The sequence below is a fragment of the Zosterops lateralis genome (genome assembly GCF_965231275.1).
Source record: "Zosterops lateralis genome assembly, chromosome: 7".
Classification (NCBI taxonomy): domain Eukaryota; kingdom Metazoa; phylum Chordata; class Aves; order Passeriformes; family Zosteropidae; genus Zosterops; species Zosterops lateralis.
The window spans coordinates 17,750,984-17,775,017 of record NC_139767.1 but is presented as its reverse complement, the minus strand read 5'-3'; the positions used below and the strand labels follow the sequence as shown (position 1 = coordinate 17,775,017).

At 41.2% G+C, this 24,034-nt stretch overlaps 1 protein-coding gene across 3 annotated transcripts; it reads left to right on the top strand.

The window, feature by feature from the left end:
- Positions 1 to 319: 319 nt before the first annotated feature.
- On the top strand, positions 320 to 9,311 carry CDCA7 (cell division cycle associated 7). 3 transcript variants are annotated; one of them, XM_083865529.1, is made up of 10 exons: positions 320 to 382; positions 1,807 to 1,932; positions 2,315 to 2,425; positions 3,834 to 4,085; positions 4,456 to 4,533; positions 5,190 to 5,381; positions 5,830 to 5,970; positions 6,401 to 6,550; positions 7,131 to 7,267; positions 7,570 to 9,311. In XM_083865529.1, exons 1-10 carry the CDS (start codon positions 362 to 364, stop codon positions 7,598 to 7,600), a joined length of 1,239 nt encoding a protein of 412 aa, XP_083721655.1. In that variant the 5' UTR covers positions 320 to 361; the 3' UTR covers positions 7,601 to 9,311. The 3 variants fall into 3 exon arrangements, with proteins under 3 accessions (XP_083721655.1, XP_083721654.1, XP_083721653.1); XM_083865528.1 differs by lacking the exon at positions 320 to 382 and adding an exon at positions 1,207 to 1,372 and having other exon boundaries at positions 5,193 to 5,381; XM_083865527.1 differs by lacking the exon at positions 320 to 382 and adding an exon at positions 1,207 to 1,372.
- Positions 9,312 to 24,034: the final 14,723 nt, after the last annotated feature.

Below are 24,034 nucleotides of genomic sequence, written 5' to 3'. Positions count from 1 at the left end.
GGCACGCGTGGGCGCGACCCCGCCCCCTCTGCACCCGAGCCCCGCCGCGTTCCGCCCGGGAGCTTTTCGCGCCACAGGGACAGGCCCTTGCAGCTCCACAAAACATACAGCCTGAATAGGAGAAAAAAAAGGGAGACCCCCGCACTGGCCCCTTCGGGGACATCCCGGGATATCTGATGAGCTCCTCAAGAGGGGTGGCGGGCGCAGGGGGAGCAGGCCGGGTGCTCGGCCCCGCGGGGAGCCCGCTGCATCTGCCAGGACGCGGGCGGCAACGCGGGAAAGGCGCCGCCGGCCCCGCCCCCCCGGCCCGGCAGCTTTGGCGCGAACCTTCAGTTGCCAGCGCTCGCCCGCCGCCGCCAGCATGGCCCCGCCGCGCCCGCAGGTGAGCGCTGCCCGCCGGGATCGCCGCAGGGCTGCGGACAGGGGGAGGCTGTGGCGCTTCCCGCCGCTCCCGTGGCCCTCTGGGGTCTTGAGAGCCTGGGCAAGACGGACTAAGCCGCGCTGCAGAAGGCTGGGGGGTCGGGTGGGGGGCTCTTTAGTTTGGGCACCCCAGGGAGAGCCACGTGGGGGGAGCCCCACCGCTCGGGCCGGCAGCCTCGGGTCTCCTGCCCCGCCGCCGCTGCGCTCGGGCGCCCCGTGCATGGCGGTGCCCTGCCCGCCAACTGGGCTGGGGGACTCTGCCTGGGAGCCGCGCTCGGCGGGGAGCCGGCGGCCCGGAGCCGTGCGCCCATCGCCCCCGCCCCGCCGAGGGCACGGTCGCGGGGCAGGAACGGGACGGGCGGGAAGGGCGCAGGGGCCGGAGCCGTGGCGGGCGGGCGGCCCGGCCGCGTGTGTGCGGGGCGGCTCCATTTCATCGGGAGGCGGGGCCGCGCCCCAGGGACAGGCGTGTCTGCGAGCCCCGGGTCACCCGCGCCGGGCCGGGCCTGAGGGCTCCCGGCGCGCTGCCCCCGGCCGCGCCCGCCCTCAGCCGCCGGCGGTACCAGAAAGCGACATTTCTGTGTCTGGGGCCGGCCGGGCCGCGGTTCGGCGCTCGGCGGAGCTGTGAAGCGAACAGCCGCAAGCAGAGCGGTGCTTTGCAGAGGACGGAGGGCCCCAGGTTGGCCCGGCAGCTGCAGTTCGAGCCCTGTGTGTCCAGCCCTGTTCGGCCCGGCCGTGGCCGTGAGGCGCCAGCGCTCATGGCCGGGCAGCCCCTCACTGTGGGGGCCAACCCCGGCCTCGATGTTTGTTCCCGCGGGGGATGAAATGGGTCACTGCCAGTAGACACATTTCCTGGGAAAAGAAAACCCGAAACCCATAAAAAAAAGTCTTCTAAATCGGTGGCAAAATGAACAAAACAACGAGCTGCATTGTGTACAACAGTTGTTTTAAATCTGTGGGTAGGATTCTTCGGCCCTTCCCTAAGAGCTGCAGAGTATTTAGTGTTTGCCTCAAACTGCAAGTAATAAGTGAATCAAAGTGGATTTCTAGGTATTTTCGTGTACTTGCACTTTTTTTCTATCACTGGCTATGATGACTGGGGAATGACATGATTTATGTACTTATTTCCACTTGTCTGCTTGCATAAAAGAAGTACTAAATACTGAATGAAATTATAAGAATGATCAGAACTGTATCAGTGTAAAAACTGCTGTCATTCCTAACTTGGAGATTTATTTCAAAGCTGGTGTTTGTTTTCTGACTCGCATCCAAGATTGCTGAATATCCTAAAATGTTCAAACTTCCTAAGCGTCAATAAAAATATGTTCTTTAAAGCTACTCTGCTGCACTAGGTCTCTTCTTAATGGTGTTGCTGTTGTCCTTTTGTAGCGCCGAGGTTGTTCAGGAAGGAGAAACTACACGGCCTTTCGAAATACGAAACTGATTCCCATGGAAACATCCTCGTCCTCTGATGACAGTTGTGACAGTTTTGGTTCTGATAATTTTGCAAACACAGTAAGTACAGTACAAGAACAAATAAGATGGTATGTGCAGTACCAGTAAAGATTGCAAAAATATAAAGCTAATAATGTAAAACTACATGCTCTGCTTATATTTTATATACTAGTTATAAACCTGTGCTATATGCTGTAATTTAATTTCACTCTTTACTTGTGCTTCTAGGTGGTAATTGTTTGAAACAGATTAGCTATCAATTCTAGCCTTTGATATGTCACCTAACCTAATGTGCCTGGTAATTTGCAGCTGTGGTTCTGAAACCCTTTGTGAAATGCATTAACTTTTTTCCATTATTAAAAAGCTATTTGCTTGTACTGCACTTATAGATGTTAATGGTTTTCTGTACAACTTAAGTTAAAGGATATTTTATTTTTTGTAGAAATGCAAATTTAGGTCGGATATTAATGAAGAACTGGCAAAAATTTTTCATGAAGCCTCTGATGATGAATCTTTCTGTGGCTTTTCAGAAAATGAGGTTCAAGATGCATTGGTAAGACGGTTGATTTTAGTTTGCTATTTTATATTTAAATTCTTACACATTCTTACTTGAAAAATAATGCCAGCTTCAGCTTGAAAGTTCACTGTTTCAGAAGGAAACATCATTTCATTTAGCAAACAGTCCAAGTAGCCAAAGCTTAGTTTTCTTTTTGTCTTCATGAAAAGCACTCAAGATACATTAAGATCCACCATATGTATTTTGAAATACACCTCTTAAAACTGTCCTTGCTGGATGTTACTCTGTTGGAGCCTAACATTTCTGGTTTCCTCAATATGAAGTGTTAGGCGAGCCCATGGACTCCAGCAAACCTCAGAAAAATTGCTGTGTCTTGACATGCAGTCAGACCTCCACTCTGGCAGCCTAACAGGGAATGCTGTGTGTCTTTCAACAGTAGAGAAATAGTGGCAGGTGATGAAATCTGCCTTTCTACTTTTCCTTAACATCAGTGCAAGATCAGTTTTATTGCTTAAAAAGATCAATAGTTGATATTCAGAAGAGAAACTGAAATAGTACCACATTTGGCAAAACCAGGTTTGTCGTAACTTGAGCACATGCTGAGGAATGACTAGAAAAGAAAAACACCTAATTAGAAGAAATCATGTCTGAGTTGAAACACAATAATAAAGAGAATAAGTAGGAGGCAAAGCTGGAATAGATAAGTAGAAAAAATGAGTCAATAACTATACATAACGTACAACCAGAATCACATACCTGCTTAATAAAAACCCTGTGTAAAAATGGCCATTTGATGCCCACTGTTACTGCTGATCAAAATAAGACTGTCGTCTTGTGTCTAAAAAGAAAAGTCAAAGCCTACTGTGTAATGAGCTTTTAACTAAATAATTTATCTCCTCACTGAACCATTGGTTCTTGGTAAATTTGTAAGCAAGACATCAGAATTCAAAGATGAGAAAGTACTGGAATTTTATTCATGATTATTTTATTGGTTGGCTCTAGGAGGTAGTTTCCGTTTTTTGTCATTGATACTGTGAGATGACTGTACCTGACAACTTACAAAATTGGGTTTGACCTTATGCAGAGAGCTGCATAGTAGCTTTTTTACAGCCAAATGCTATGTGTAGCAAAATTGAGACCTTTAAAGGCAGTTCTCTTTCTCATACCATACACACAAAAGTGGCAGTTAAGACTGCTGCAGCTGGACCTACAGTCCCTTTTCTGGTGTGTTTGGCACAACCATGTGGGTCTCCCTGAGAGGTTTTTATCCCTGTGTCCCCTTTCCTTCCTTCCTGCTCCAAAAAGCACTAGAGCACTAGGACTGGATGTCTGGATTTCAGCCAGGTTGCCTCTTAAACTATTCTTAGACAAAATGTTGTCAACTGTATTTAACTTCAGAGCAGCTCTCCTGGATTTACATGCCTCCATTTTGGTTTGTTAACAGAAATTGGAATCGGATTCAGATGAGAATGATGCAAGTGGTGAAAGTGAGGTAGATCAGAGAAGACAGAAGTGCCCTGTTCCTCTGAAAGTAGCCATGAAGTTTCCACCTCGAAGATCAGAGAGGAGAAAGGGTGGGATGGAACCTGTTCCTGAAACACCGATGCCTGCTCTAGATTCAGACTCTGACACTGAAGAAAATGGTGCTATGTTTTTAGAAAGAAGAGCTTTAAACATAAAGGAAAACAAAGCAATGGCAAGTACTCTGTGGACTGGCCCTTTTCCCCATGCCTCCCTTTTGACTCTTGGGGGACCTCTGTTTAAATTCACTGTAATGGGAATTATGTGAATGTATTAAGATGAATTTGCATTCCTAGAATATAAATCTGATGGTTTATATTTACTGGCATATGAAAGTCCATAGGCTGCAAGCCTAACAACATAATAACTTTGAGTATTTCCAAATTACTTGCAGTCCCTAAAACATAAATAAGACATAAATGTAAAGAGTTGAAGAATGACTGCATTTCTTATAAGTAATTGTACTTGTAGCCAATTGCCCTAGTAGTCTGTAATAGCACATAAATACCCTTTTAAGGCTTTGCTTCATTTTTCTCTCTTGTTAGCTTGCAAAACTAATGGCTGAGTTGCAAAATGTTTCTGGTATCTTTGGTGGGAGAAAATCGTTGCCAGCTGTCAGTCATGTGAGTATAAACTTACTGTATTTGCATTCAGATTTCGAAGAGTCAAATTCTGACATTACAAAGCACAATTCTCAATGTAAAAACTTAATAAACTGTGCAAATAAAAGTCCAGTTAGAATTTTACTGCTTCCTAAAATGAGTATCCTCATTGTGTAATTCTCTTTTGGTTTGCCATGGTATAAAGCAGAACAGATTAATTTATAAAGGTTAAATGTCTCCACAGGCCAGTAAAACCAAACAAGGTGGTGTGTAAATATGTGTTTATACAAAGGCTGGAGATGAGGGAGGGCAGCTCAGACCTGAATATTTTGAGTTTGGAGCCTTGAAAAACGCCTGGCATTTAGCCTAACTTTAAAGAAAGTTGGGTTGTGAATCAGCAGTGTAATGAATTTCACTGCTGATGTATTTGTAATTTGGGTGAAGATTAGAACAACACTGAAAGTTGCTGCTTTTGACTATTGGGTTTTGCTGCTTTTGACTCTCTGTGACTAGCAGAATGCTGAAGATGAACTTGCATAGGGTGTTCTTTTGTTCTCTGACTGGGACAGGGATGGACATGTCTTAGATGAGAGGAAGGTGTCTTTAGCAAAGGAATTCAGTAGGGTCAGGAGCTATCTGAGTTTTCACCTGTTTCATCAGAGGCTTTTAAACATTAGCAGGGACCAAAGCGACTTCCAAGGCGTTCATTGCCCTCGTGTGCCTTGAGGAGAAACCCAGACCGGAGTTCTCGGCCTCACACAAGGTCCAGGTCCTTGATTGAAGGTCCCCCGACTCTTGTGCCAGAAGAGGAAGAAGATGACAGGTACATCTTGGTGAGAAGAAGAAAGATGTCTGATGAATACCTGGAGGTATGATGAAGTTCTAGTTCTCCTGTGTGGGTTGTGAGGGTGGGTTTGTATGAAGGTTTCCCTTCAAGTAAGTAGCAATTCATAGAGAGTTGATGAGGTTTATCAGTATGCCATGGCCTTGGAAAAATTAAAAAAAAAAAAAAAAAAAAAAAAAGGACATTTTGTATGTGCTCTCCATTTCCCCATCCTTGTCATTGAAAACCCACTTCCTCTTGTAGGAGTGAAGCAATATCAGTAGCATCACTGCACCCTGAAGGGGACAGATCAAGTAAACGTGCTAAAGCTGAACCTATACAACTATACAACCTATACAACTGTACAAAGTTCTGTTATATCTTGCATAAATATATGATGGGTGTTTGAGACTTAAGCATTGCTGTGAAGATCCTCACCTTTGCAGAGTTTTTGCTGAAACTAATACTAAAAGTATTGCGTCTTTGCTATTCAGCATGAAGCCCGTACTCCCAGGAGGGGTCACCGTGGTGCCATGGCTTTTCCACATGTTGTGCGCCCAGTTGAGGACATAACAGCAGAAGAGCTGGATAATATTTGTGGATCTGCAAGAGACAAAGTATATAATAGGGCCATGGTAAGTATATTCCAGCTTTGTGAAATGTGTACTTTGTGAAGTCATTTTTTTGTTATTTCATGTTTGTGTTTTAGCATCAAATAGCTCACACTCCCTCTCACTGAGAGAGGATGTGATTTTTGGGACAAAGATGTCTAACATCTTGAAGTGTCCCTTCTTATTTTTGCTGAATTTGTAGCATGGCCTTTACTAAGCCAAGTAGTTTGCTTTCACTCTGGAATAACTGTAATACTTAAGTGATACCAGCCAGGGGAACTGATTATCAGACACTGAAGATGTCGTGTTAAAACAGTCTTGGTTCAAACTTGCAAGGTGAATTTCTGTTTCAGGATAAGCACTGCTAGCTGCCAAAGTGATTTTGTTCAATGCTTTTTTCCCCCCTAACTAAAATGCCATCTTAAATGTTTCGTTTGTGTTTCCTGTGTTCTAGGGATCCACCTGTCATCAGTGTCGCCAAAAAACCATAGACACCAAGACCAACTGTCGTAACCCCGATTGCATAGGGGTGCGGGGCCAGTTCTGTGGGCCGTGCCTCCGCAACAGATATGGGGAGGATGTCAGAACTGCGCTGCTGGACCCGGTAGGACAGTGCTCAGTGCTGGTTTATTCTGCTGGCTTTCACAGCCAGGGATATTGGTCACTGACAGCAGGGGTTTTAACAGAACTGCTTACAGTGCTGTAGTACATCATGCAGTCCTAGCTGGATTCACCCTGAATCACAGAACTGTGTCATGTAGAACTTGTTTTATTTACTACTTCTGTAGTTTTGTTTGCAGGAGTAAAGTATGAAAACAGAGCAGCAGCCAAAATATTCTTGTGTTTGAGTATCAGAATAGTGTTCTCTTTCTTGCATTAGTGCTTAATGCCCTATGGAAAGGAACTGTATTGTGGACAAAGTGCTGCTGGTGTGGGCTGTGATGCAGGAGTTAAACAGAGTGGAATGCTTCCTGTGGTTTTGTACAAGGCAGGCAATGGAGAATTTACTCCTCAGCAGACTGAGGAATTTGTACTCTTGCACTAGTTTAGACAGCTTTAGGTAGTGCTGATGTTCACTGCAAAACTCAGTGTGTAGTAGGGCACTCTTCTAAATTGTGGCTGTGAGTTGAATCTGGCATAGGTTCTCAGCTAAAAGGGTGTCTTGTTGTCTCTCTTCTGTGTAGACATGGAGGTGCCCCCCATGTCGTGGAATCTGCAACTGTAGCTTCTGCAGACAGCGGGACGGTCGATGTGCCACAGGTGTCCTGGTCTATCTGGCCAAGTACCACGGCTTTGACAATGTCCATGCCTACTTAAAAAGGTGAGTGTGCCATTGTGTCAGTGATGTGGCTGCATTAAGTGGGATAAACATCTCAGAAGTGGGAGGGCAAAGATGTCCATGTCCTAGTTCGTCAGGTAAATCTCAAGATTACTCTGTGTTGCCTCCAGAATCTGAGATTTTGCTCTATGATTTTTCTGATACACTGTTTTTTACCTGAAACAAGTGATATATCCACTCTGTCTTTTAGCTCTCAACCTTGTGTAGTCAGGGCTTCCACTAATTGGTCTAAAGAGTTTCAGTGTTTTGCTACAAGCTAACTCGTGTTCTTACTTGTCTTTCAGTCTGAAACAAGAACTTGGAATGGAAGACTGAAGCTGTGACTACCTCTAAATTACATACACTTTCACCAACGTAATATTGCCTGCAGTGAATTGTTTAATCAAAATGAGATAACAAAGTGCCTTCCCTGCTTCCCTTTCCTTGTGGGTAAAAAAGGATAAAAACATTTCATTTATTTCAGTATAGATCATACTTGGGAAAGCTGTTTAATGCAGCTATTCATCCACAGGCTATTGTTTTCTCTTTAGACAACTTTGCAAATCAGATGGCATCAGTCCTTGTTTTCATGATAGTAACTTCTTTTTTCTTCAGTAACTTCTTTTTTCCTTCCTGAAAGGAGATGGGGCTTTAAGCCATTAGTTTCACTCATGAAGCAATCTATGCTGCAGGTTTACTTTTGCTCCAAAATTAGTTACAAAAAGATAGAGATGTTCTGAAAACTTCTGCAATACAGACACTTCACAATCACATGGAATTGTAGAATTCTCTGAAACAACAGCATGTTCTTAAGTTAAAAAAGGAAGCCCTATAAGTCACAGCTGAGCAGTCTCCAAGCACTAGTATTTGGTTTTATAGAGTACTAAAAGTTCACACTGGCTATTTCAAGGGAGATTCTCTGAATTAAAAAATGCAGTAGATGCTGTTTGATGTGGCACTTTGTGTTTTTGCACAAATGAGAGAAGGCCACTGCTGAAAGCTTCCACAGCACTAGCAGTGCCTACTGGTGACAGTGATGTGAATGTATTGGTAAACACTGTCTAAAGTGGAATGTTCCATGTGTTAAATTACTGTTTTGGTGGACTCTCTTTTCCCTGTTCATGCTGCAGCTGCAGAACTGCTTTGCAGGGTCAGCAGTGCTCCTGGGGAAGAAGGATACCACCAGACCAGGGCTTGGTCAAGTAGAGGGGTGGCAGTTCATGTGCCTGTTGCCCATCTTTGAGTGGATGAAAGGTGGTAACTTGATAGGTTGGTTTGTCAGGAAAACAGGCGATGAATGTTTCTGTATCTGGCTCTTTGTGATTGTTGAAGATTCTTTCACATGACATTTATGAAATGGAAGTACAGCAGAAATGGAGCTAAAGAATTCTGATATGCTGAGCACATAGGGATCTCCTCAGTGTTGAGAAAAGAAGGAAATGCCATGAAAATTGCATCCAGAGAACTATAAAGGATGTAAATGTGCTTAGTTTTGTTATGGAAACTACTGTGTAAGCTTTGTATAAGGTTTAGAATGTAATGCTTTAAATAATGTACAGTTGAATAGTAGAAGAATCAACATGGGTTTACACTTCTGTGCTTGTGCAGTATTTGCACAAGCAAATTTGTGTGTATACAAAATGATCTGCAGTTCATACCTTCCTGGGAATTGCCTCAGTGTGTGTGGGAGGGGAGGAGAGAGGAATTTAGAAACAACAGATATTTATGTTTCAGACTTGCAGTTCTGTTTCATAAATCATCTCTCCTATTGAAAATCTCCTGTCCTCTCTTTGTCTGTTTTTATAGTGTGAATAGCTGTGCAATCTGAGGTGTGGAGAGTGCTCTTCCCTCTAGGTACATTTTGTGAAGAAGGAACTCATTTTAGAAATACATGTTCTGACAGATAAAAGTGGTTGGGTTTTTTTTCCTCCTAATTGCTTGGCTTGCCTTCTGATTGCTAGAGTGTGAAAGTACTGTGTTAAAAGCAAACCCTTATGTTATATTACAGAGACCTGCTGTATTTAGATTTACTCAGATCTACGCTGTTCTGTACAAAATTTTTTATTTTGGAAATAAACAATTACAATTTTAGAATATTTTTGCCTCTGAACTTGTTTTTTACACTTTCAGGTGAACTTATGCTGCTAAGTAAAGGACTTGGTTGTTCCCATCATACCTGGGAGAGCAGTGGGACTTGGACATCTTATTATCTCAGGCCCTGTGTTCCTGAATCAGGCTTGCTCTGATATTCATGCTGCTTGGATTGAATTGTTCAGTACCTGGTGACTTAAGTGGTGATGGTCAAAATACAGAGTGCTTAGTTCAGGCTCAATACAGGCTCTATGCAGGTGTGCTGTGTGCTTTACCTCTCTGCTTTTTGTTTAAACCAGATGCCTACATCCTGAGCTGACAAGGATGAGGATAAAATTTTGGACACAAGTTGGAAGTAATGTGTCTGCCATTGAAATTTATTTATTTATTTATTCTTTTACAAAGAAGCTCTTAAGTAGTCTCTCAGGAGCTCTTTCCTGGAGCAGAGAATTCTCTGAGGAGCCTTGATTGCATGCTGATAGTAAAGACACTTGTGCTGCTTTTGTGCCCTGTATCTAGAGGCAGGAGTTGTATGAGGCTGTGGCAGAAGGTTACACAAAGCTGTAACTTTGTGTAGTGAGGAAATGGAAAAGAAGTGATCCAGCAGAGAGGGACTGAGCTGTTCCAGATACTCTACTGGTAAAATCCTCACCTTGTTACTCTCACCTAAAAGCTGTGCTTAGATGTGCCTTTCATCACACTGCTGGTGATGTAGAATAAATTCATATTTGTGAATCATGTAGGATGTTAGTTTGTTTTATGTGACAATTTTGAGGTGTCTCAATACATCACTTTCTCCAAGTTCATGATTTTTAAGTGCAGTGAATGAGCAGCAATTTAAGAAAGTTGAGATGAAAAGGTCCTGTCAGCTTTAAAAACCAAAGATGCATGGAAATAGAGTATCACTGTGTAAGGAAGAACAAAAGAATGAAGCTCATGTGTGAGGTAGAATGACTACTGATTTATAATTGAAAAAGGCTGTGTGAGTTGACATTTCCTCACTACTCGGCTTTTGAGCCAGGTGATCTTGTGCATAGGTATGAAACATCTTTTTTTAACCTCATAAAAATTTATAATAATTGTATAGTATAAATTGATTAAATTTGCCATAACTTCCTTATTCTCAGAAGATTTTTCTTAGGCTGCTATAAACTAATATATGTGTTATTTGCTTCTTCCCCATTCCACTTGCTTTTTAATTAAGTTAAAACATTATAAAGCATTAGGTCTCTTCAAATATTAAGAAAAAAAATTTAAATTTTAAAATTTAACTTATTTTCATTATATATGAATTAAAAAACCAGCATGGCAGTGTTGCTTCAACAGGCTGAAGTAAACATTGCAGAGCAGCACACTTGGCTGCTTAACCAGTTATAATAGTGCAGGGAACTGCAATGGAATTTTAACTTTGGAAACCACCCTTCTTCCTTCCTAGCCTCATGTGCTGATATACCTTTATTTTGTCTGCCAGAAACCTAAAAATGTATTTTGAAGAGAGAAGTACAGAGATGGCAACATACTGAAGCATCATCATCATTTGCTTAGGTAGGCAAATGAAATGAAAAAGGGCAAAATGCTGGTGTCTAGTTAAAAGAAAGACTTGAAGTGTTTCAGGGTGAGGGAACTCAGCTGACTTTGAAACCATATGTAATACACTGTGCATTTGAAACTTTTGGCAAGAGGGTCACCCACTGACCTCTGCTGGCATAGTCCAGTTTGCTCTCTTAGGCCTTTTTGTGAGTGCAGCTTTTGCATGGCTAATGGCATGAGCTAGTGGAGAGATTTTGGAAGCACTGCCTACTGTTCTTTCACGTTCTTGGCCTCTAAAGCAAGTGAGTAAAAAGATAAAAATGTCAAAGTCTGGCCAGTCTATGGGGTCCTAAACACCAGCAAACAGATAATGCTGGGCTTCGTTGTAGATACATGTGAGTGCATGAGCTCCAAATGCCAAAGAGAGAGGACAGCACCACACTTGCATGACTGAATCTCTCTGTTCTTCCAAATAATAAGCCTGGGTCTCCTAAAAGGGTATCAAAAACCCCACAGGCCCTTTGGACCTGGGAAACAGTAGGCTAATTGTATGTTTGAACTCAAAAATTTAATGATCAGTGCTAGAGGTGGGAGTCCTGAAAACAGAAGGTGAAAGGGGAACTGGGAATCCTATTGTGACTGATACAAGAAATTGAGGATATTGAATCTGTATGAAAATATGTCTAGAGCATAGAGATGCAGTCATATTAAACCAGCTCTTGTTGCTGTTAGGTACAGGCTTTCTTCCAGCTAGAATTGATCCAGCTCTTGTCAGGATGACAGAATTCTGTTATGTGAAAAAAATAAACCAGAGTTATGGTATGGTCAGGATGGGGCAAGAAGGCATTGCATCTGTCTCTGTTAGTAGTACTTTAGTAGTTTTTGTACTGACCATTTGGACTAGAAAAAAAACAAAACAGTTGAAGTGTAGCTCCAGCTGTGTCGAAACCTACTGATACAGTCTTTTCCTTGGAATATGTCTACAAGCAAACTTTACATCTATTCCTAAAAGCAGATACAAGATGTTACTGAAATGATAGATTTCTGTTTGGACTTAAGATGGCTTTATATCCTTTCCTGTCTCTTAATATAACTGCAGGCACAGAGAATGAAATTATGTGCTAGGTTGTGTCAAGAGGTGTAAGTAACAGAAGCCAATGGAAACCATCCTTATTTTCTTTTAATCACATACACAATAACAAAGCAACCCTACCAGTACCCCTTTTGTCCTTCTCTTACCTCTTTTTAGCTTGAATATCCATGTAAAAGTGCTATGTTTGTGAATTGCTACATAAGCTTCACATCTGACTGATATTAGGACTGAGTGGGAGAGCTCTCCTACAAATAAAAATTGTTATTGTTCATGTTTTCAGAGAATTAACAGTTATGTCTCCCCTCTGGATATCCAGACAAACTCCTGTTTGAAAATAAAACTACTCAAAAGACTATACCGAATATTTAAACATTTTAGACTTGAGAGAAATTTAGATGGTTTTTACTTTATTATACAGCTGAAGTAAAGTAAGTTCCATCAGTGTCCACCATTTTGTTTAACACCTTGAAAGCTCATAGTTTTTAGATGTGCTCTAAAGTTCCAGATATAGAGGCTTAGCAATATTCCTACTCAAATGTGAATGAACACAGGCACTCTTATCTTACATGATTCTCTTCTTATATAGCTTATTAGAGAATTTAGCAGTAGGAGAGATTCTATTTCTTAGTGCTTTTGTGCTGTGTATTTTTTTGTTGTTGTTGGGTGTGTTGGGGGGTTGGTTTCGGTTTTGGGTATTTCTTTTTGAGGCTAGTTGTAATGTGAATACAAGTGATAACAGTGAATCATCAGGAAAAAAAAAAACCTTTGGAAATAAGCCAGAGTCAAATTCTTTTCTCGTGCTCTGTTCAATCTGCTTCCTCTTTAAAAGAAAACTTTCACATTAGCAGAAAAATAAATGCTTAGCCAGAGTTCTTTTTGTGTCCCTTTCAGCAGGGAGAAGGGAATGAGTGTGCTGAGCTCAATGCCCATGCTGGCTTCCTCCTGCCGTGGAGAGTTAACACTCTAAAGCTTTTTCTTCCCCCTTTATTTCTCTTTCCATTTAATTCTTATGAAAAAGTTGCAATGTTACAATTTTAGTATTGGAAACCAAGCACAGAGTTTTGTTGTGAGGAACTGAAATGCTTTGATGTAATCCTAGTTTTTTTTCCGGGAGAAGTAACTTCTAGTTTTCAAATGGTTGGTGTGGCTAGAAAACAGCATCGGTACTACAAAGCTCTGAAAAGCACCTCCAGTAAATAAAAATATACCTGTGTATATGATATCTATGTGCCCATTACAGAATGCAGATACAGTGTTCTGTCAAAACCTGCTGGTATGATCTTAAACAAGTCACTTTTCATGTAGTTGCAAGACCAAAACCCCATTCATTAACATAGCTAAGCCTGCTTTGGAAGAAATTTACACTTGAATGTTCTTAATGTGAGTACAATTAATTTTCATCAAGACACGCAGATTTACCTACAGCAAGGAATAATGCCTTTTTTTTTTTCTTTTTTCTTTATTTTTTTTCCTGTGTACCTGCAAAACACAGGCTGGAGAAACACACCCTTTCTCCTTGCAAACAGTTAGTTTATTTTTTGAACATATTCAGTAGTAAGTATATTATGCATTATTTCTTTGACATACTCACTAGTAAGTATATTTTACATTATAGCTGATGCATGGGAGTTGAGAGTATTGTAGTCTCTTAGGTACCATTGTTTATATTCCCACCTGTTTTTCCAGTTTCTAAAATCTCATGTCTAGCTTTTGACTTCTGTTTTTCTTTCTAGTTTTGAAGAAAAGTTATGAATGAGATGAGCAGTTTGGGTGATGTCAGGCTTAACTCACTTGCTAATTAAGCCTGACTCCTGAAATGTAGCTTCTGTTTTCCCCTGTACAGATACTACATTATACTTTTTACATATTAGGATCCACAAGGAAATGTTTTTCCTGCCATATCTTAGAGTTCCCTGATGCAAAGTGCAACAGCTAGCCTTGCACCTCCCACTGAGCCACAGCTTGTATAAAATGCAAGCCTAAAGAGGTACTAGAGGTGTTAGATCAGGGTACTGTTGCTTTTACTTGTCATTGTACTGACCTCTGCAATGTTGTGATTAGTGAATTTTTGGGACATGGAACACCAAAAATAAAAAGAGGGGAGAGAATCTGTCTGATAGTTGCCCTTAGTTGCAAAGATCATTCAGCAGCTGCTGCCAGCTCCCACCACTGATGAGATGAAGGAGGTGATGCTTTGTTTGACAGCCTATCAGGAAGCACAGGTATTTTTCAGCCACTGTTGGTGAGATTGAGGTTCCTTCACATCCATCACAACAGAAACCTGGCTATGAAGGAGCCTTAAGAGAGGAAATGCTAAGTGTCCTGAAGTAGAAATGTTATTGAGTGAAGCAGCAGCTAAGGTAGATCTAAGTCCTGAGGGCCTGTGTAGAGTTACTTGCCTATGGTTTACTTGGATGAAATGTTGGTGAGAGCCAGAGAAGCTGTTCTAGTGGCACAGTTACAGCTTGGTAACTGCACTGTGCTCAGCCCAGAGAAATCTAGTGCAGGCCACATCCCAGTTTGGGACTGAATGTGGGAGACTGAGCTAACAATCTCAAGATTTCCTTAAACTAAACAATTAAGGGAGAAAATGCGGTTCAAAAATGTCCATTAAATAGGAAAAAATCCTTTCAGGTACATGAATTGCCCCTAGTGACCCCAGGTTTACCCACACCCCTTTTACTTTTGCCTAAATAAAAGTCTTGTTCAAACAAAAATCTGATAGCACAGACCAGCAGGCTATTTATTGATGTAAATAAATTTTCTTTAAAATTATTTAAGTAGTGCTTTAGCTAGGAAATTAGATGTATCTAATATCGTACAATATAGCTGGAGGTGCAGAAAACATTCTAACACAACAAAAATGTAAAGGATTTCCTCCTGGTCTTGAGCTCCTCTGATGTATGTCCTAAGACATTGACAATGCATGCCTTTTCTTACAGTTCACACTTTTGTTAGAGCTTTGTGTGCTAAGCCTGCAATTTCTGAAAAAAAAGGGAGTAAATGATGCTGGAAAGTAAATATAATTTGCAGCCTTGGTTTGAACTAAAGGTTCATGTTCAGCATATTGTATATTTCTTTATTTTTCTTAAACATCTTAAAAGAATGTTCCATCCGAGCAGTTGCTATAAAAGCAAAGGAAACATAAGGCATCAGTGTTTGTTCATGTGTTAGTTCTCTGAGATAAAATGCTTTGTTGTATCCTGCTAATAAATCCTAAATTTTTTTGATATCACAGACTTACACATGAGACTCCAGACTAGAGCAGGTTGCTTTCCTAGCCCCTTTGAGGGCTAGGAGAGACATTCACATTGGAGCACTCCTTAACCTCCAGACAAACCCTTTATCTTCACTAATGTTCATTCTTTTACTTTTTGCAACAGATACATACTCCAAATTCTGTTTTGCCATCTGCTCTGCAGCAATTGAGGCTTCAGAGGGTTGGCTATTTATTACTTAATAGCCATGGATAGAAATACAGTAAATTCTTTACAAAATAAAAATCAATACTCACTGACATACTGCATATTGAGGAAAATAATTGTTTATTGCACACAGCTTAAGCTGTTCTGGTAATCACGTTGAAAAATACAATATTTATTCATTAGATCAAATTTAATGAGGCCTCCTGGCAGTAATTATAAAAATTACTGTAGCAGTAAATTACTAATGAGTTGTGATGTGCTTCCTACCTGTGAGGAAGGACTGGGGGTTGAAAAAATTGATATCCAGACAACACTAGGGAGGGTGAGATCTTGAGGCTAGGAGTCAAGCTCACAGCAGCGCGGAAGTTGTTCACTGCACCGGAATGGTTAAACTAAAAAAAAAGAGGAAAAACAAAAATAGCTGAGAGACTAATAATCATGAGTTTCACTTTAAATTGTAGCTCTACGTTTGTTTCCAAACCGACACCTATAGGCAAGGGAACAATGTTATCAATGGGAGGAACAGACTTCTGTACATCGTCTTGCTACAAACGCAGCTGAAGTGACCTAATTTACTGTAGCAAATCTTAGGCTGGGAACGGCTTCTTGCTTTCCAGTTGTAATAAAGTTCCATGCAAAACACAGCAAAGAGGACAACGTTTTCTTAGTGCCCTTAAATCTTCAGAAGAGTCACCTAAGATGTGGAGCTAAGACAAAGGTTTAAATCCCCCACCAGCTTGCTTTCATGCAGGGGAGTTTGACCCGGATTTCTTTCTTCTGAGACAAAGCTTTAAGGAATGCAGAGGCTTTTGGTAGCAAATGGTACACAGTATGAATAACACCAGGGTATAAAGGTGTAAAAATGGTGCCACTTCTATCAAAGTCCAGGTTGCTGCTGAGTATGGGGTGTTGCTGCAGTAGCTGAGACTGGCTAGAGAAAGGGGTTCTGCTGCATGCCAAAATTAATGCGAAAATGAATTGGCATATAATTATGTTTCTATCTGTAGTTTGTAAAGGTGCTGTAGATGTGACAGGTGGTCTTTGGTGTTATAAAACCCAATTGAATTGGCTAGCTTTTAGCAAATTTGTTATCAAAAATATTTTTTTAAGATTTTTTAAAAGTCTTTTGCTCCAAAAGATTGATTCCGTATTGAAACATCTACCCAAAATCAAATGGAAAAAGGCTATGCGTTTTTGTCTCTCTTGGCACAGAACTGCCCTTAAATACACTGTTGAGGCTTTAAAAGTAATGGGGAAATCTAGCACAACTTATTTACTCTTTATGTTGGTGTGTTGTACTAAAAGGAGCCACTAGGCACGGATACTTCCACGCACTCTTACACATTGTGAAGTCAAAAGGGGTGAGAAGTGTGTCCACTCATCCTGTAGTCATCTTCCAAGACCCTTGAAAAAAGCAAAAACACAGGTCCCTCGGACACAGAGATGCAGTCTTTTGTGGAGCTAGGGGTTTCTTAAGCTGAAAGAGTTCCTAAGAGTCAAGCATTACAGTACTGAGCCTGAGACCCTTTGTGGCTTTAGCCTCACACCTAAAAAAATGCATACACTGAAAATACTTACAAAGCCTTGGGCAAGCTAGGAAATGAGCAGCAACAGGTCAGCATAGAGCAGGATTATTTTTGCAGTTTCTGCACTTTCAATTAAAGGGTACATTCCCTGTCCCACCCCCCTCCCCCCCTAAAAAGCAGTGATTTGCAGTGGTTTGGCTAATTCACATTAGCTGGCTTCTTGTTACTGAAATAAAGGCAGAAGAGCTCTTGCCACGATGCAATTACAAAAAGACAACACTTCTCAGCCACCCAGAAACTGACCTTACTTAACTTCATTGACACTAAATTCACAGAGGTGCTCTGTCTGTGCTGTTGTCATATTGCAGAGAAAAACCATCTGGTTTTGGCTGTGAAGATGGTATCTCTGCTGCTCCAGTGCTGAGTTCTTTTCCTAGCGCTGCCACGCATTTCCTCAGTGACCTTAGGAAATTCAGTCTTCCCCCGTTTCTCTTTTTACAGCACAGAAATCCTCTTCAGGCTTTCCCTTGCAGTCTGATCCTGTCTGGAAAAGAAAATAAAGTGTGTTTTTTTATTATTAGATAAACTGAATTTGGCAATGGACAGATGTTCACTTTGCATACAGCTGTGCTGGCTGAAGATATATTTTTCTGCCTTTCTGGAGGCTAAATTAACAGATAGAAAATTCTGTGGTCTTCAGCTAGAAAACACTTTAGAAATAGGAATTATTGTGGGTTGGATTTTCAGAATTGCTGTCAGCCACAGTTGAAATCAGTGGAAGTTGTGGGCTGAAAAAAAAAAAACCTGGAGCACTGAACTACAATAGTTTACATGAATATAGAAATAGTTAATGGCTGGCACAGGATTTTGGATCAATCTCCAGTAAAAGCTCTCAGGTAAATACAAAAGGTAGATGTGGTGGAATGCTCCTATTTGGTTTTTTGCCTGTGTTGTTTTTTGATGTTTGTTTCATTTTTTTTTAACTGCAGATTGCAGGTTTGAGGACTTACTGCCCAGAAGGCTACAAGCTTTCATCATAGGCTGTCTGACTATTGTCTAATGATGCAAAATAGTTTTTCAGTTAGTGTTGTGAATTCTTAGGGCAAAATGAGAGCAATTTACCTAATGTTTCTCCTTCTACACTTATGAAATTACCTTACTCTATGTGGAGGAAGGGGGGACACTGTGGAACTAAATCCAAAAACTAAATAATAATGATGAAGCTTTTAAGAGAGAATGTCTCACAATCTGACATAAGTAGTAAGATTGTTGCTGTGCACTATTACTATAATTAAATTGCATTATGCTATTGCATTAAACTAATCCGTCAGTAATACTGTACTTAGCAACAAGATTTTGTCACATAAACATTATGTGCCTTTAAACTTCTGCATTTTGTCTTGCAAAATGCAGGGAAAATAGAAAAATTGGAGGAGCAGAATGTAACATGAAAAGCTATAGCAGTGGAAAAAGGCCAGCTGGTTCAACATGCCAGTCCTTTTAAAGCAGGTAAGTAGAGTGTTAGAATACATTTACCAAAAGGGTGGAACATGAGATGCATGTGTGAGGTGCCTGCTATTACTTTGAAAACGTTGGGTACCGATCTAAAAATTATCTTTCTAGTCTTTTCCCAAACTACAGAACACGTAAGGTTAAATCAGAAGCTGCTGAGAGTAAACTGTTAAGAAAAACATGCAAACAATAACTGAAATGAAGCTGCAATCTTTTATCTGAAGAGAGGCAGAAAAAGAAGGGGGCTACGGATCACTTAGACTATGATCAGTGAAACGGCAGCTGATCAGAGAGGTGCAGTCTTTAGAACAATGCTAGCTTTTGCAGACCCAGGAAGCAGAATAATATTTTTCAAACTGAAGACTTCATTCCCATCCTAACAGATCAAACCATCTTTCAGAGCAGCAGATCCTGTCCTCTCTCTGCCTGGTAAGCTGTTGTACATTTATTCTGGTGCTAGTTCTTTTCCAAATAAGTTACTGGTGCTTTCATCCACATCCTGTTGACAGCTATCCCTTTCTCACCTTTGCAAAATACAGACTGTGTTAATCGTTCCTTTTTGTTATCATGCACAATTACTTGGATTTTAGCAAAAATTATCAAGGAAAATGACAAGCAGATTTCTGTCCCTTTGCTTACCTCTCCCAGATAGCATACAGACACACACTATAATGCCACAGTATGCCAAACTGCTGTAACTGGGACTGCAGCATTTGCTGTCCTTCCTGTATTTGCCTCTGCCTTTAAGTGTTCACTGAACCATCCTAGTCTGCACTCCCTGTGATCTAATTGTGCCAGCAATATGCCGGGATGGACGTGCTGCTCATTAAGGATTCAGATGTATACAGGGATTCTCTTCCAGTTCCTGGGGGTAGGAACAGGATGAAAACATTATGAGACTTTATTAAGTCTTATAAGACTGCCACCCCTTGCCTCTGGCAGCTTCAGGGGTGGGAATTAGCCTTTACAGGGAGGTTATCATCTGTAATACATATTTATGCCATGTCCATCCTGTATAAGAATGCTCTCAGTAAAACTTCTAGGCTGTAATAATACTTTGCATTTCTTTGTTGCCTTTCATCTGAGCATTTCATTGTGCCTTTAAGAGCTTTCATTAGCTAAAATTCACAACCCTATTGTGCAGTAACTGTGGATTAACACCTCCACCACATGCAAAATACAGCTCAGAGAAGCAAGGACTGGAGTAAGTGGTTTAAATAGCTGGAAAGAATGGGGGATGTGGGGGGAAATTGAATTGATTATTTCCATATCTATGTGCTAGCTCTGTGTTTTCTGTCTAAATATCTTAGACTTGGATTGATGTTCTGGCTTCATTCTGCTGCATTTTTAAATGCTGATGTGTGGCAAATTTAGCATTGTTTCAAAATTCTGAAGATATTCATTTGCAGGTTCATTTATTATCTGCTGGAAATCTATCCTTTGATAACTGGATGCAGATGTAGCCATGAGAGTGATATAATTGCCTGTGGAGCTAGGTATGCATTTTAAGTATTGCTAAGCTACAGGGTCTAGTTTCCCCAGGATATGTATGACTCTTGTGAATGCCAGTTACACACATTCCAGAGAAGAGAATATGCCCCTAAAGCTACAATGTCCTTCGTGCATAGCCTCCAATCCTCTACAAAGCTTACATTTCACAGGATTCAACATTATTGGTTCTTTTGGGATCAATGAGAAACTCACCACCCATCTACAGTATCTCTGAATTACAGAGCAGAACCAGATCAAACACAGAAGAGTTCCCTCATTTATCCTGCCTCTGTAATACATCAGAGTGTGTGCTGCATTCATTTTGTGTAGGCGGGCTGGTGTCTAATGTACTCTGTGAACATATTTATAAAGGATTAACCTGTGCCTGGTGTTCCTAAAAACTGATTTAGTTAAAATACATATTTTATTCTACTTGTCTCAACCATACAAATCATTCCTGTTTAGCTTTGATGTTAGTCATTTTTGCTGCAGTGTAATGCACTGCACATTATCAGTAGTCCTGCTATGTGTGACAGGCTTTCTTCCCCCAGCCAATACTTCTCAGTGCATTGTATCATCTGTGTCTGAGAATTTTAACCTGCAGTGAAAGTGTTCACTAATAGAATGTACTGCTTAGCAAACGCTGGAACACTGAGGGTTTGAATAGGGTGCTCTTGCTTTCAAAATGTTTAGAAGCAAAGCAAACTGGGTGTAGAAGGTCAGGAATCACAGGTGCTGGGAAGGACCTAGATGCACTTTGTAGCTGGAATGCTCTGTGTGCGCACACGCTCTGACCTGGCACCTGTCATGCTAAGAAGGATCCAGTAAAGTAAAGCTCCTGGACTGCAAACAATTGCAGCCCTACCTCCCACCAGCCCTAAGTTAAATATGTATATTTAAAATTATTTACTTTGACACAGGCAATATTTAGAAATTTGCTTTGTATAGGAAAAGGATTAAAAGGAAATACTGATGAATATCTTGGCAAAAGGGAATTCTGACCCTCATCTGCAAAACATAAGGATAGCTCCAAAACGTGAAGGGCAGTTTGAAAAGCTGCTGACTAGGAACTGGGGACAAAACTGAAGAAGGGCAGACTTCTAATGAAAGATTAAGGGTGATTTATTAAAGTTATCCACCATAGGGAAAAGGACAAAAGCAAACACTGGAAAACGTTTTTTCAGATGTTTGACAGGCAGACTTAAGGTTTCTTCTCATCTTGATCTTCAGCTAAGAATTCAGGGCTTGGTTTAGTTTCGGTGTTTGGGTTTTTATTTTGTATCAGCCTATACTGGGATAGCAACTGTGTGAAAAGGCTTATAGAGTTTTCAGTATCTTCTGGTAGAAAGGAATAGCAGTAGTTGATTATACTTTTGTCGCTCATCTGATTGCCATTGAATTCAAGGAGTGCAGGCAACTATAAATTCTGTTCTTGATACCACAGTTTTCTGTGTCAGATATTATTTGTTGTACCATCAGTCCATCTTATCTGGATATAAGAAAACACAAAAATCAATGTGTAGCAGGGGGAGGAAGATTCTTCTCAGCAGTCCATCAGGCAGTTTTTCTAGTTCATTTTCTTCCCCATTGTTCAAATACTAACTCAGAAGCTTGCAAATGTTTCTGTTTCTTGCCAAGACAGTGGTGCTTTTGCCCTGGCACACATTAATGTTTTTTTCCCTTTTCTTGTGTTTTGAGTGCAGCTGAACAACAAATTTCTCTCTGTTTAACAAGCAACTTCCTCATATTAAAAGTTTTTTCCTAACTGAACTATCTTTTTATATTTTTAATTTCAGCACAGTTCTACATTTGTATTTGTTAATTAAATACTGACAAGTGAATAATAGCAAGTGCAGCAATATTGTGTGTTTGTGGGCTTTCAGAACAGCCCCTCTGGAACCTGAGCCTGTCTGTCTGAAGGAGCCACAGCAGTGCTTTGAGAGGTAGCCAGTAAGACAGCAAGTTGGCATTCATGAGACAGGAGTGGCTCCTTCAAAAGAAATCTAACCTCTTTTCTGTGATTCCATGTGCATTAGACTTAACAGTACTCTCAGAAATCTTCATGCAAGTTACACCCATTTTGCACCCCTCCCTGAGATGGAGATAGTTTTGTTTTACAGCAGCAAAATAATTTTCTGCCTGTTTTCTCATCAATGTAGGAGACTTTCTTTAAGTGGAAGTTGGCTCATTGGAGGCCAAAGGAGGACATGGGTAGATGGATGGATGTGTGTGTACATGCATCTGGAGTTCTTTTGTTCTCTCCCTGTTAGCTTTGACTGTTAAAACAGCCATTTCAGTAATTTCTTGGCTGGCTTTGCAGGGAATAAAATCTTGGTCTTTGCTGCTCCTGGAAGAGAGGTTGTCATAATGTTGCTCCCCCACTTGACTGACAGACACCTTTGCGAACACACAGCATGTTTCATCTCAAAGCACTCGATGAATATCCTTAACCCCCCCCTCTGGACCAGCCCACCTCTACTTGCAATGCTCCTTGTCTTTTCTCGCAGGATCGCAATCCTTGCCTTTTGTTCCTCCTTCTCAGGAGTTAATACCTCCCCACCTTACAAGTCAGCAGCAGATTCTGTCAGTTTAAAACCCCAAATAACAAACCCTCCTACCCTGAAGGCCTTTTCCTTTCAAGCATGTATTTTTCTAGCCTGTGAGGGAGTCAGTGCCATAACCCTGAGTTTTCATGGAACAGTTTCTAAGCCTGTATCTGTGTATCATGAATATCTTCCAAAAAGGGAATGAACATCCCCTCTTCTGGCAGCTCCTGTATTTGGTGCCTTCCTGCCCTCCCTCCCCACCATCCTCTGTTCCTTATATGCCCCTTCACATCGTCCCCTCTACATGTGATGTCTCTTTTTCAAATCCTCATTCACTGCTGTTCTCACCTCAGCCTGCTCCAGCTGTTGCCAGACAATGCAGTCACAGCCCAGAACCCAAACATTTTTTGCCTCTGTTAAGGCGTCCCACTGTTGGTCTTTTGCAAATTTCCAGAAAGCTGGATGACCCATGACACAAGTTTCCAATCTTTCTCTTTCCCCCACACTATTTCCCTATCTGTTGGATTTCTGTGGCCTGGAAAAGAAAGAATCAGCTTGTTTTTATTATTTTTTTTTTTTTCTTTTTACCCCCTTTAAGATCTCTGGCATCACATCCCTACCTTTCTAGCTGAGGTTTTTTTTTGGGCAGTCTGTGGTATTGCTTCTTGCTTCCTAAAATGCTGTTGTTAAGAAATGCTAGACACATCTGCCCTGGAGTTAGCTGAGTGTCTCCAAGCCAGAGACAGAAGACTGCTGGCTTAGAGGCAAGAGGTGACTCCTCCACAGAAACATGAAATAGGTGACATATAGGGCCAGCTTATAAAAGGAAGCATTACCAGAATTCTTGTTCATTTCAAAGACACAGAAAATTATCCTGAAGATAAACTGAAGATCTGAGATTGTTCGGTGATCTGACGATCACTTGTGATCACTTGTGTTTTCTGTTTCTGTGACCTTTGCTGAGCCCAACATGCTTAAACTGTGCACATATTCTGATTTTTCCCTTTACCTCTTTACTCTGTCCCACCTTACTTTAAAATGTCAGCTGCTTAGAAATCAAAGGATTTTTTTCAGATGTCTCAGATGGTGGCATGTCAGGTAGGTATATAAGAGACAGAGAGGTTTAAAACAGAGAGGATAAAACTGTCATGATGACTGAGGCCTCTGTGCGCTTTGCAGCGTGCACAACAGGGAGAATGTCCTTCCCTGGAGGAAGCTCACAGCTCCTGCTACTGACAATTACTATGGGATTTTAGACATGACAGTGATTCAAGTTTTGTTTTCAGTCTCTGTTTTTTTTTTCACCTCCCCAAATGCAGGGGACTAACAGCCAGGCTAAGCTGACCACTCCAGCAGTCTTGTCTAAGTGTAACCGCTCTGGTGCCTCCCTTTCACCTGCTCCGCGGTCCCTCCTCATAAATGCTGTGTTCCAGCAGAGAGGCTGTCTTGGAGCCCAGCTGCATAACACTGCTTCACAGCAATGATTTTGCTCCCTGGTGACTCACTGCATTTTGCACCTGATGGTAAAAGATAATCTGTCACCTTAAATCCTACTA

Excerpts from the sequence above, each read along its gene's own strand:
- CDCA7 (XM_083865527.1), top strand. The coding sequence starts at position 1,325 with ATGAACAAAACAACGAGCTGCATTGTGTACAACAGTTGTTTTAAATCT. Across the intron at positions 5,382-5,829 it reads TGTCTGATGAATACCTGGAG|CATGAAGCCCGTACTCCCAG; the intron begins GTATGATGAAGT and ends TTTGCTATTCAG. Across the intron at positions 6,551-7,130 it reads GAACTGCGCTGCTGGACCCG|ACATGGAGGTGCCCCCCATG; the intron begins GTAGGACAGTGC and ends TCTTCTGTGTAG.